The 13,817-nt window shown below is 38.1% G+C and overlaps 1 protein-coding gene across 3 annotated transcripts in view; it reads right to left on the bottom strand.

Moving 5' to 3' along the window:
* DENND1B (DENN domain containing 1B) overlaps positions 1-13,817 on the bottom strand; it is a 152,572-nt gene that overhangs the window by 103,257 nt on the left and 35,498 nt on the right. For all 3 annotated transcript variants that reach the window (XM_041479593.1, XM_041479595.1, XM_041479594.1), the window contains exon 3: positions 10,246-10,289. In XM_041479593.1, coding sequence (XP_041335527.1) covers positions 10,246-10,289 — 44 coding nt within the window. The remainder of the gene's footprint in view (positions 1-10,245; positions 10,290-13,817) is intronic.

Raw genomic sequence — 13,817 nt, 5'->3', positions numbered from 1 at the left:
AGAAAGTTTAAAAATTCAGAGATTTTACTAAATTATAAATCCTTGGAGTCTCTACTTGCCTATGTGCTCTTGAATCTCACCATATAACCAGACAAAAATAAAGCCTATTTCAGATAGTTATGTCCAGCATAGCATACAGGGAATCAATTACAATAACAAGCTCAGTCACAAATAGCAGAATAAAATCAACATGAGGTTCAGCACAGGTTAATTTTCCTGCTTAAAGAAAAAACCCTTCAAATTTCCTGGAACTCAAAATAAAAACATAAAAATTGACAATGCTCTTCTTTCCCCTTCTTCTAAGGGGAAAGAAAGCTCCCCTTAGAATAAGTTGAGATTCAAATGTTACCATCTACCTCTACTACTGGCAAAGCAAACAAAAACAAGATAAATACTACTTCACCACAAATCTCTAGCATGCATGTAATATTAGTATTCCACATAGCAAAAAATAGTTTTCCCACAGGTCCCTGGCTCATGTCAGGGAGATCATCATTCCCTAGGCAGTATCAGAGTTGGGAAAAACAGGAAGTATGTACTTCCATCTCCACTCTTGAGATTACTATGTGAGTAATATTTAACTTTTAAGGTGGTAGAGTATTTAATATCTTTTAAAAAAAATTAATTACATTTTGAAAAAAAAAAAGGAAAAAAAAAGGGCACCCGTTTATAGCACACAACATTCTTTCACCATGCAGTAGGGGAAAAGTGGCTTTTTATTAATAAATACTTTCCATGTCTCTCACACTATCTGGGAACTCAACAGAGAAGTTCTCTTAACTAGAATTACAGAAGACATCATTTTCTAAATCCAAATATGCAAGTCTTTGAAGGTCAGGTTAAAATCCCCGAGTCGTCCAGCACAGCTAAGGGAGCAGCAATATTTGTTTCACTCAAGACCTTTTCAGATCTCCCCTTGCGTACAACAGCAGTTAAGATGCAACTCTGGTAGCAGTGCTGAGAACCTCCTGCACATCCTGTTCAGATGCTGTTTCACCACTTGTGAAAAAATAATTATCGTCAAAGAAATCACAAATTGAAAAACTGGTTCATAAATATTTGTTTTACCTGTTGTTTTTTCATTCCACCTTTGAATATTCTGACAGCAAGGGACAGAACTGAGCCTATTTGCAATAAACCAAACTCTACCTGTTCAATATATTGATTTAAAGTGAAGACTGCAGTCTCAGAAATGTCTGCAAAACAGTATCAAAGAATACCATGAGTAGAGTGTAGCTGACACTCTGGTCAAAAGGCTCCTATTTACAAGATTTCCTTCTCAGCCACCAAGAAAAGCTATTCATAAAAGGAAAATGAACTATAAAAGAACACTACAGATAATGACTATCTGCATTTGCATTAAAATGAAATATACTGAAAAAATCGTAACATTTCAAACACAACAAACTCTACTCCAGATGTGACTTGATACATTTCAAATTGATTTTAATTCCAAGCATATTTTGTTCCAAATATATTCCAAATATTTTTTCCCTCACTAAGTACTGCATTAGTTACTTAAAAGACAAGTCCAGAAACAGCTGTAAATAGTAGGATGCCAATCCTTGTCTACAAAGCTTTTAGTGAACAACTGGCCTGCCCAGTAAATACCCAGTATTGGTGTACACAGACAGGTCAGCACCAGCTCTGCAGACTGCTCCTGCTCAGGCTGGGCATGAAACTCTCTTCTAAGCACCAGGTGATGCTCTTCCAGAATCACAACTTCCCAGTGGTTATTTCATAAAATGACTGCACAGCACAGGCCATGAAGAAATCCTGATTTCACTGGCAATTCAGAAATTCAGTAGTCAGAAATTTGAGCATCACTTAAATTAAGGAACAACTTGCGTGCCACGCTGAGAGAAAGCACCTGTAGCAGAGAATGATTTCTGCAGATAAGGTGAGGCAGTCCAAAAGCCAAACCCTTGTCTGGGCTCATCCATGCCTAAACGTGCAGCCCTGTGGGACAATGCTGGCTCCCATGGCTGGGTCAGCAGCAGGGGAAGTCAGGGAACCACACACTACCTTGTACAGGGTACTGAAACCGATGACATGTGGGGGCTGACTTTCTTGGGCTACAAGAATCTACAGCCAAAAGAAAAGGAACTGAGAAAGGAAATCAGCTTCTAAGGAACCTGCCAGAATTATAATTCCTTAAATAAAATTATTTGTGGTCTTTTTATAAAGGAAACATTTATTTCTTCTTTTACACTCAGGAGAGGTTACATTCTAAGCTTCATCATAATGCAGCTCAGTAAGAATTTTTTGCAGTAATAGCTTTTCGGTACTAAATTGAGATATAAAGTGTATTGAAAAATGGAAGGAAAATGAAACAACTCCAGACCAAAGAGGGAAAGAGAAGAAGTAAATAAGAATAAAGTGTTAATTTGCCCCTACTGTCATCCAATGCAGCCAGATGATTATCCCGAAAAATAAAGTGCAGTGGACATACAACTGAGTGTCTTTTTCCCTAGAAGATATGCAATGTACATTCACTTTACCTATAGCTGAGCCTGCCCAGACCTTCTGGCTCCCTGCTCAAAGCCTCTGGCAGCTTTATTGCCAGCAATTACTCTGCAACAATTGCAGGCTGGTGTTGCTGCCCGTGAGCATCAGTCAGCCACCTCAGCACTCTTGTCAATCAGCTTAGCTTCGACCTCTGATACAGCATAAGCCAACCCTGAACAGCTACGACAAGAGGGAGGCAGCTTTCACCAGCAAGCCAGGCAGCACAAGCAGCTACAGCCAAGAAGATTTTCAGTTCCTTCACTTTGATCAGAACCATGAAACTGCCCATGCTCAGGGGAAACACTCATAAATCTAAACTAGCATTCACGACACTTACTGAAAAATTAGCAGAAATCCTGTTCCTACAATAGGAATTCTCTATCAATTGAAAGAAGTCTTCCCTCTTCTAAAATGTAGTTTAAAATTCAAGAATGGGTGCACTGAGTGTTCATTGGCCCAGTAAATTTTCTCTAATCATTGTCATTAGTGCCTAGTGAAGGATAAAGGGCAGAGATAAGCGTGCACTGTACCCTCAGAGACACATGATTTCTCATATGTGGATCTTTCATTACCAACTGTACATTAATTAATGACTGCACACAGAAACAGACACACAAAAGCCAGAAACTCAACACCTCTGCTTAGGGGAGATGCAAGTAGAGTCTATCAGCCAGGCAGTTCACAATACCTTGAAAACAGAAATAGTTATATTCTGACGGATTAACGTATTTCCTTTCCTGATCACCTGCCTGGAACTGCTTCACCTTCCCTTATTCCTGGTCCAAGATCCCAAACCAAGTAGCCTGGATCCTTCCAGCCACAGCCCACTAATCACCCTTGTACTGTTGCTCCTGTTCTTGATTTTAGTCCCATCAAGTCTTGTTATTTGCCTGGTTCCTTGATTTCATCACACGTGGATTACGCACTTTGATCCCAAACCATTTCCTAATATATGCAATATGCAAAAGAGTATTTTATTTAACAAAATACCAGCAAATTATTTGAAGTGACACTTGAAATACCTGTAGCAGTAACAGTGAACCAAAGTACCTCAAATGCCCTCCAACTTCTACAGAAAACTATCATCAAGAAAGGCAGAAGAAGAGCCAAGAACCAAACACAGGGTTCAGGAATATTATTACATCCAGTACTTAATATAGAAAGGATAGGATGTTCCTAAAAGTGCAGCAGAGTAAGCCTGAGACACAAAACCAATGCTGCAAGTAAGAGAGGTAACAAATTGAAGACTGAAATGGAATGAGGGTATTAAGGAAGCAGATGAGAAAGTATGAAGTATCCCAGAATAAGGAGTTAGGGGATATTCGACTGGAATATTCTGAGGGCAGCTGAGGTCAATCAACATCGACATCACACATGACAATTTGGCAGTCTTTCTGGAAGATGTTCCAAACGATTGTCATCACTATTTCAGCCATCAGTTATTTTTTTCTTCTTTGGTTTGGCACATCACCATAGGCTGGAATCTGATTTGGCTTTGAAATAAGCCAAATCAGTAACAGTTCTTTTCAATGGGCTGATAGAGAATATCTGAAGGACAGTCAAATATTAATTCTGTACTTACTTGAGCAAACAGAGAAAAAACTACTTCTACAAAATGTAGTCCCCCATAATCACAGCTGTATGATTTTAAAAAATGGCTAACATATGCAGACAGTCTATTAAAATGCACATAATTTATTTGACTCAAAATGAAAACATATCTAACAAGTAATTCCATTCATCTGGCCCTTTTTCACCCAGCCTTAAGATATACAAATGTGTGCCTTTTCACCAGAACACAGCAGCTGGGAATGAAAAGAAAAGCATTCAAATGATCATTTTCACATCATATTCCATCGTCTTTTCACCAGCTTCTCCCCAGTCTTTCTTTGAGTCCCATTCTGTTACAAGAGAGCTGCTTTTTAGATCAATTCATATTTCCATAATCCACACTGCTGTTTCTCTCTCTCCTCCCCAGGGTGGACTAACCCCTGCATCCAGAACTATGGCTTACAACTGTCATTAAGACCTGTAACAATAACAAGATAACAAAAGAGCTGGTAGAGATGAGGTTAGCCAGTACCATATGCTGATCAAGTTCAACATTTTCAACTTGAAAGCTCTTTAAAACAAAACTCCCACAATTCTGAGAACAAGCATACTTCATGTTGCCACCTGTCCTCAAAATTTCAAGGAAATACCAAGTTTTTTATATTGGCCTTTTATAATTTTTAAAATTTAAAAAATAAACATCTCAAATATTTATTCTGTCTCTGTTGGGATGAATGAAAAGAAAAGGTTGAGAAAGCATCTTGGAATATTCACATCTTAAATGATGTAAGAGTCTTGGTGATTCTGGGTGTTCCCAGCACGTCTTCGTGGGCAGTTGTTCCACAGAATATTTATCAGACTGAACAGATCTTTTCTGTTCACACAGTGCAGTTAGCAACTATCAATACAGCTCTGAATGTTTGCCTGCTGATCATCCATCAGCTGGGATTTGCATAGGCAAAAAGCATGCTGCCTTACTCACACAGTATTTTTCAATAAAAACAGTGTCTTCCAAACACAAAGTGTAAGAAAATCACTTTATCTTAACCAGATAAAGTTCCCTTACACTGTACAAAATTGCCATGTTGCCATCATCTCAGCAGGGCTAATTGCTTTCCACAAAGATTTAAGTTCAAAAATATCCCTTAACTAAATATAACGTGCAACATTTAGACAAAAACACTACTGAAAATTAGTCATCTCATTAGATTGATTCCTCCTTTCTCATACCAATGCACCCAAATATCAATCACACTTATTAATAAACAAACAACAAAATCACCAAACCCTTTTTAAGATTTCCTGATAAAAACAATCCCACAAAGCAAGCACCTATCTAGTTAGCATAAACATTTGAAACATGTATTTAATGCCTCATCAGAACACAAGAACAAAGCCATCTCATGCAGAAACCTGGTGAGAGGCATCCCCTAACAGCATGCCTGCAGCCTTGGAGGGAGTGTAAACAGCCTCATACCTCCTGGGCTCCTGCTGCTCTCTTAAGAGAGCAGAGAGGAACACATCTCACTGCCGGCTTCCACACATTCGTTCGACCCAGAGAACAGATTTTAGCTTGCTTCTGGAGAATATTACAAAAAAAAATTTAAAAAAAAATTAAAAAAAAAAAAAACCAACTTGTACTATTATTTAAATCTTTAAAAAATGAATATAATCTTTTTCATGGTGACCTCATTTATGTATTTGCTGCCACAATCCATTCAACTGAATATTCCATTCTGAAAGAAACTGAGCCTTTTGTCTCCAATCAGATGCTCATTTAAGCCAGGCTTAATTTTCAGTGGTTAAAACATACATTGAAAGTCAAGTATATGATTGGTGCTTTGCTGCAGGAAGAGCAACACATTGGTACTTCTAAGGATTTCTCTTTTAAACAACTGCACATGCACTTGTACATCTTTATGTATACAAATATTTTCACATGAACCAGGTAGATTTACATGTATAGTATCAGACTTTAGTTTGGGTCACTGCAGGATACAAAGCTCACAATTCAGTGGTGATATCTGCAAGATGTGATACAGTAAAACTAAAATCCAGAAGTTATGTAAAATATGAGATAATAACATAAAGAGCATTACCCTAACTTCAGAGAAAACAGCAGAGATTCCTCACGTGGAATACCATATCCCTTACTCATTACTGCATTACTCATCTGCAGGGTTTGGGTGACATGGGAAAGCAGATTTAGACTGCTTGTCTTAGAAAGCAAGAGGATATAGGATGAAATCTGCAACATAGCCAACAGTCTAATGCAGAGTCTGAACTCCTTCTTAACCCACATCTTCAGTTAATAACCCCTTGTCATATTTATTACTAAAGTAGCTTCTGGTAAGACCATCTCCTGATATTAGCTATTTGTGTAATCTTCCTGGTGAGATGTTTTTCACCAGCAGAGAAGTTGCAGGCTGAAATTAGAAAATATGCGATTAGAAGGGCAAAGAAGGAAAACTATTCAATGGACACCACATACTACAGGTAGAAGTCACTTCAGGTCAATAGGCGGTCAGATTAAAAAGCTGCTGAATTCTTACACAGCTAAAGATAATTACTAAATTAATAAGAAATGTTGGACCTCACATGCCCCTAAGTTTAAGCCAGCACAGAAGCAGTACCATCTCTTGCCCAGGCACTACTTGCTGTTGGTGCTGTCGGCACTGTGCTCTCCTCCTTCCTTGTGCTAACACCACTCTTTTCCCAGGAATGTTTCAACTCAGTGAAGCTGGTGGGAGTGTCAGTGTTTTTATTTGCAGAACAGACACGAACAGAGCCATAGCGGAGACATCTGGACACATGTGACATCAACAGGGCTTTGCTACTGACTGCACTGCCACGAGCAGACAAGCCAGTGCCAGCAGATCGCAGCTCTGTCGGGCGACATTAACTTCTGCAGAAATGTGTTTTCTTCTTCAACAGTCAGCAAGCACTTTAATTTGGAAGCCAAGGTGTTGTTCTCATTTGGGCTGCTTTTCTAAAGCCCTTAAAAAAATACTTTCTTCTTAAAAACAAGTGGAATTTTTTTCCAGATATCATAGCATTAATATTTTTTCTTCAGACTTCCATTTAAAAATGGGCTTGTAAGGCTGAAATTAATCTCTAGTTTAACCAGTCTGAATAAACAAAATAGCAGTTTCAAGATTGAAAACATACTGATCTTTTATCATGGGAAATTTTGCATAAAGGGGATATCTGAACATTTAAAAAAAATAGGCCATTAAATGGCTACAACTCATTCATTATCCAAATTTGAGTGCTGGAGGATAATCACAGAAGACCTATATATGCTCAAATGAGAAATCACTACATTTTCTCTGCAGTGCTGAAATTATTCACAATTTTTTCCACATTGTCAAACTCATTTTTATAGCACTAATGCCAATACAACAGTAACTTGTAACTCTAAGATGTCTCAAACAGATTAGTTCTTCTGGCTCTTGACAGACTTTTTAATAAATATTTTCTTTGAAATGGTATTGTGGCTCTTTGCACTTTGAATTCTAACCAGCATGAGCTCATTTTTTCATTGATGGTTTTGAGAGTTACTAAAAATGGAATTACTCCCACCTCAAAAAATAAAATAAAATTAACAAAAAAAAAAAAGGCAAAAATACTTTTTGAAACACTCCTAGCAAAGAGAAGTATTTTTCATTTCCTGCCTTGAAGCATTACTTTTTTCCCTTCCCCACTCTATGTTTTCCTCCTTTCCTTCTTGTTCTGGCATCTGAGAAGTTACCAGAGAGAAAATAAGTGGTTTTCCTGCAGATAAGGAAATCAACAATGAATCTTGCAAATTCTTTTGTGATACCAAAACCATGCCTTAATATTTCCTTTACTTGACAGACTGCGAGTAAGTAATTATGACAAATCCCTGGTCTTGTCTTCGCCCTGATCAACTCTGGTTTCAATAGATCAGATGTTTAGCAAAACATGAGTTTGGAAAGTCAGTGTTTAAGAAAAAATTGCACCAAAGTAATATTGACCAGCATCAAAGAAAATGGTAGGGCAGGAGAAAAACAGAAGATTAGAAATGAGTTATCACTGGGAAGTTCAGACATACTTAGAGGAGAAATGTGAGAAAGAGGAAGAAAATGTCAAAATGGCTTAGACAAGTTTTCTTTGCATTATGAAAGCAACAAAAAGGTGACATGATAAACTGTAGAAAAATTCAGGAAGAGAGGAAAATATTTTGCCCACTGTTATCACATCACTGTGCAAACAGACAGCCCTTCAATTTTAGGAAAGATGATTCTTTGGGATACATCCAAAAACTAACTCACACATTTTACATTTAAAATAGAAATGACTGAAAAACAGAACAGAGAATATTCTTCTTTTCTTTTTTTTTTTCTTTTTTTTAAACATTCTTCCCACAAACCTTCATGGAAATTCACTGATAGTTATAGTGGGTTTTTGATTTTTAAAGAAATTAATCTGGTGGATACTCAGGTCTCCAATCCTAACCTACCCAGTTCAACATGCACAACACATGCAGAAAAGGCTTCTGCTGATTTCACTCCATAACTTGGCTCAGGGGTTTGCTTCAGAAGCTGCTATATATTCTGTTTAAATCCAGTGGTTCTTATAGGAAAATTTCCCTTGCAAGGAGAAGGATTAAAATACCCTGTTTTCCAGGAACACAGGCAATTTACCTGAAACGCCGGAGAGCCCACACAACTGAGACACAATGTGCAGGCACAGGTTTTTCAGAGCCCAAAGGCAGAGTGCTGCCTGAGGCCTCTGGTGTTTATAGATTAGGTATGTCTACTGCATCTTTGCAGGATTCCCCTCCAGTCTTTAGTGGGCTTCATCTTCTAATCATTTTTCTACACCAGCTGTTCTTTGAATAACCTTCGACTTGCTGAATAAGCTCCCATTTTTCTTCATACATAATTTCTCTTTTCTTTTTTTTTCTTTTGCTTTTTTTTTTTTTTTTAAGATCAAGTCTTTCTTGGAGAACAAAACAAACTAGAAAAAAAGAATTTAAATGACAATGAAGATGATCATCCTGCAGCCAGGATAATTATCAAAACTTGCCGAATGCCCAGCTGAGAACATACAACAACACACTTTGCTCATTTGTCACTGTTATACAGGCTGCACATTTCTGACTGATGCTATTCCCTAACCACACATCCTACTTTCTGTGTTTGTATATTCATTCCTTTCATCATGAATCACCTTACAGTTGTCTTCATAGAATCTTGTACTATTGATTTAAAAAAAAAAATCAACAATTTATCAACATCTGCTGTACAAAAAGACTTCCAGATCATCCACTGTGGTGATAAAACCAATGAAGAATATGTTTGCCTCAATATTAGTATAAAAACAAGAGGCAAAGAAGCCATTGAGACAGAGATATTTATTAATTTTGTTGCTTTATGTATTTTCTTTTATGAAAATAAAAATATGTCCATGCAAGAAACTCTTGTAGAAGTTGCTGAAATAATAAAACTTAGTAATTTCATTAGATTTTAATATTAATAACTTGCATAACATAGTCATGGGGCAAAAAGCACAACACACTAATTAATAGCTTGCTGTCACTACAAACAGTGAAATAATCCATCAGTCCTGTATGTATAAACTTTCCTTTGAGGATTAATTATAGATACAACATAGGATTTTCACGCTTTCACGATCAGTAACTTCAGATCAGTCTCTTATAAGGGTCTGAGGATTTTTTTTACCCCAAGCAAATAACTAGGGTATCTCTAAAATATTATTAAGTAACTATCTAAAATCTTGCATTGAAAAGGATTAAAGGAATGGAATGCACACGTTCTGACATTAAGAAGACATACAAGGATAGCTCTTCAAATTTTGATCTGGTGGTTTTTTATAACATCAATGTTTGGCAAAGTTTTATTGATAATTTTTTCTACATTTTCAAGCCCAAAACAGATAAAAACCCAACAAGTCCAACAGGACCACCTGATAAAATACTCTATATCAAAAATAAGGTAATACAGAGAATTAGCACGACATTCCATGCTCTACTACTGCCATTGCATATTCCTGTCACAGAGGCAATCTAATCACCCAGCCACCAGTTGGGTGAAGGCTTCCACCCTGCTATCATTAGCATCTGCCTCTCCACAGCTGAATAGAAGAGCTTTTTTATTATTATTCTAACATAAAAAAAAAGTTCAATCTCATGTTTCCAACCTGGTCTCCAAAGTCCTCCGGGAACTTCCACAGTACCACCGGATCTGTAAATAATTGACAGACAGCATTAATCAGAGGCAAAGGAACAGAGTATTACAGTCAGAGTACATTAATATTAAAGAGAGGGTCAGCTTAACGTCAAGCTTTGAGGCAAGTGCAAAAATATATCTAAAAACTAAGGAAGATACTGGATTATTAAAAAGACTTATTTCATATTTATGAAAGTGTATGTTCATTGTTTTACATATGGCAGCACGTTATAATATACTGAACTCTTTTCATATTCAATTCTTTAATCCTGGAATACCTCATTCTTTAAGCACATTTAATTTTCACTTTTTAGTTCAATTAAGAAATAAAGATATAGAAAACCTCTTTTCACTCCAGGAAAAAAGAACAGAAAATTATAAGGGGGGAAAAAAGGCCTTTATGAAAGAACAGAAAAACATCCTTTGTGGTTTTAAAGTTAGTAGCAATGTAACCAGCATTCTCAAGGAAGAGTTTAGACAAGCTAACATGGTTCAGTATTTTCTGTTCAGACTCATTTAAAACCAGCATTTCAATACCTCGAAGTTTTCATTAACCACTTGTAAACTGCTAATTATAAAAATACTCAGTTATTTAGGCTGCATATTAGTCTCCACTTAATATTGTTTTGAAAGCTTCTATCACAAGGACAGGAACCATAACCTTTCAACAAAAACACAAATTATCATCTTCATCCTGCCTCCCCCCAAAGCTGTTAATCTCCTTTGATACAAACTCATCCTGAGGCCCTACTGTTACACGGCCACAAACACCCACCAAGCCTCAAAGGCTTCCAAACAACAGGTTAGCAGCAGTGTTTGTCCAGCTGCTCAAAGTGAAATTATCCACCTCCCTGCAAGGGAGACCCCGGGCAGTGCCAGAGCCTGGGCCAGCGGCAGATCTCTCTAATTCCTGCTCGTGCCCCAGCTGCAGTCAGGCAGCTCCTCCCACCACTGACCACACAGCCAGCAGCAGCTCAGGGTGCCCAAGGGCAGGAAAAAGAAGGAGAAACACAATAGGAGGTGCCAGGGCACTGTCTGATGGGAGCTGCCACCTCTTGTCTGCCTCAGGAGCTAGATCCCTGTTCTCCAAGGAGCCACTGTCTGGGAAACTCTTCAGATTTCCACTTCAGGCTCTAATATGAGTTACTGCATGGTAACTCAGATATGTCCTTCTCATTGCTAGGTTTGATTTTAGAACCACAGGGCTTTCCACTTTTGGCAAAATACGGCGTTTCTACTCCTCTTCAGGCTCCATATGTGTTTGCTGGTGCAAACTGGAGATTTAATGAGAAGGGAAATGCCACTGCTGGTGGTGTCATTCCCAGCCGCTGATCTCAAATCCTGCTGTTCAGCATGGAGGTGTCGCACGTGTGCATTTGCCGCTGGCCCAGCCACCAGGAGCTGGAGACCAAAGTCAGCATTCCTCCTTCACCCCAGGCCAGATCTTAAGCCAAGAGCAGAACATACATTTCAAACGTGTTACAAAATTCAACCGGTCAATCAACGCAATTCAATTTAGACCTAATTTGTATCCAATTCAAATCTAAGTGCGGTATTCAATAAAAATTGAGGCATTTGACTCTGCTAATTGGACAAGCTTGTTTTTTCTCCTAAGAACATCCAGGAAGGGTTTTGCAGCTATTATTTAATAAAATATGTGTATTTTGCACAATGAATCTTCCTCCATTACTATGGGGAGCAAGAACTTTTGAAGGCAGATACAAAACAAGACATAAGATGCTAAGTTTACAAGAATATGAGAGCATACAAGTACAGATACTTACAACAAAGACCTTTTTGTCCTGATCTATTTTGTGCATATTTAAATTGCAAACAAATCTCTATAATGATCATGTACAAGAGCAGTTGGACTATCCTGTAAAGGAACTAAATTAGTATCATGAAAAGGAAAGCAATTACATATCAACAATGATCCCTGATAAATCCAAAGAGCAGCAAGTACGGTAACATATCAAATACTCCATGATAAGTAATTCATAAATTACTTGCTCAAAAGCACTGAAAACTTGCAGAATCCAAAAAATACTTTAACTGAGCTTGTAAATCTAATGCCCTATGTCCACAAACACTTCAAGCATAAATTTCTCTTCGAAAGAGCAATCCCTCTGCACTCCCACTACCAGGTACTTGTTGGTGAAGCTGCAGCACTGTCTGTCTCCTGCTGGTGCAGACTGTCACAGCTACACAGAGCCAGATGAGGGAACTGGCCGAGATCAAACCAACAGTCTGAAACTTTCCAAGGCAGCATTAACTAGATCAGTTCCCCAAAACCATTGGGTTTGCACAGAAAAAAAGGAAGAAAAACTAGGGAATAGGGAGTTGTGGTGAGAAAAAAGCAGGCCTGCTTCATGCAGCAGCACTCCAGCATCAAGCATTTGCTACACCTCGTGCAATACAAGCTGGTTAGCAGCTGCCTCTAGTTCCGTTTCTTATCACCCATTTCTTGTTCACAGCTTCCCAAGTCTTGCAGTACCATTTATAGTTGCTTCTATTGCAAAACCTAATGCTATGGCCTGTGAGGAGGTGAGGGGACCGCTCTGCGGTGAGGCTGGGCTGCTGGAGCATCACCAGCCAGGAGCTTAGCAACATCGCCTCTTCCCTCCCCAGCAGCCAAGCCAGGCAGATGATTCTGGCAGATGTTAAGTACAGTTACATGAGAAACATTTAGTATAGTGAATGCTTTAGTAACACAGTAACAAAATCACTGAGGTTTCTGAAATCGGATAGAAATGTAATTTTTGCTCACTCTCCTTGGTGCAAATGTAACTGCCAGCCTTCAAAATAGGAAGCAGATCGCAATAGCAAAACCTCCGGGTGTTATTTTAAAAGGCCATAGTCATCAGCAAAGTACAGTCTCACAATTAAGCATATCTTTGGGCTTGGGGTCAAAACATGGGTAAAATTTACACATCGATGAGGTGCCAATAGAGCTAACAGCATTTCACAGGGCCACCCTTTATCTACAGGCAACAAGACCAACAGCTCCACCAAGTTCTTTTGGTGCCCTGATATTACAACAGGCAAAAAACCCTAAAACTTGAATTTAGTGTCCTGCTCATCTTGCCATCCTCACTTCATACTAAGGCTGTCTCATACTACTCCATCCTCCCTTGAAATGCTAAGAACATATCTAAAGCAAATTCCAGTTCACTCAACTATAGGTATAACAATAACAACATTTACTTTCTTATCATAAAAGGATATTTATATCATGAGAGGATAATTAAATGCATGTGATCTAAACAGGAAGAACAATGCTTTTAATACTCTTTCATGAAAACAAAAAAGACCCAGCATTAAAAAAAATTCCTACCTCAACCCAAGACAAACATTCAGTGCTACACTCAGCAAAAATTACATGTCTTCAAGACTTGTCCAACTGCTTTGAGCTGGGTTTTGCAGCTGTTATTACTGGCTTTTTACTGGTTATTTTAGTAGGTACTTGCCATACATTTATTAAGTAAGAAAATCTGATGTGACTTGTGCTTCAAAAAGGAAAGTTACTACATTTTTTTATGCCTT

Source organism: Pyrgilauda ruficollis, unplaced genomic scaffold, assembly GCF_017590135.1.
Source record: "Pyrgilauda ruficollis isolate IOZ18807 unplaced genomic scaffold, ASM1759013v1 scaffold49, whole genome shotgun sequence".
Taxonomy (NCBI): Eukaryota; Metazoa; Chordata; class Aves; order Passeriformes; family Passeridae; genus Pyrgilauda; species Pyrgilauda ruficollis.
This window is presented reverse-complemented; position numbering and strand designations above follow the sequence as displayed.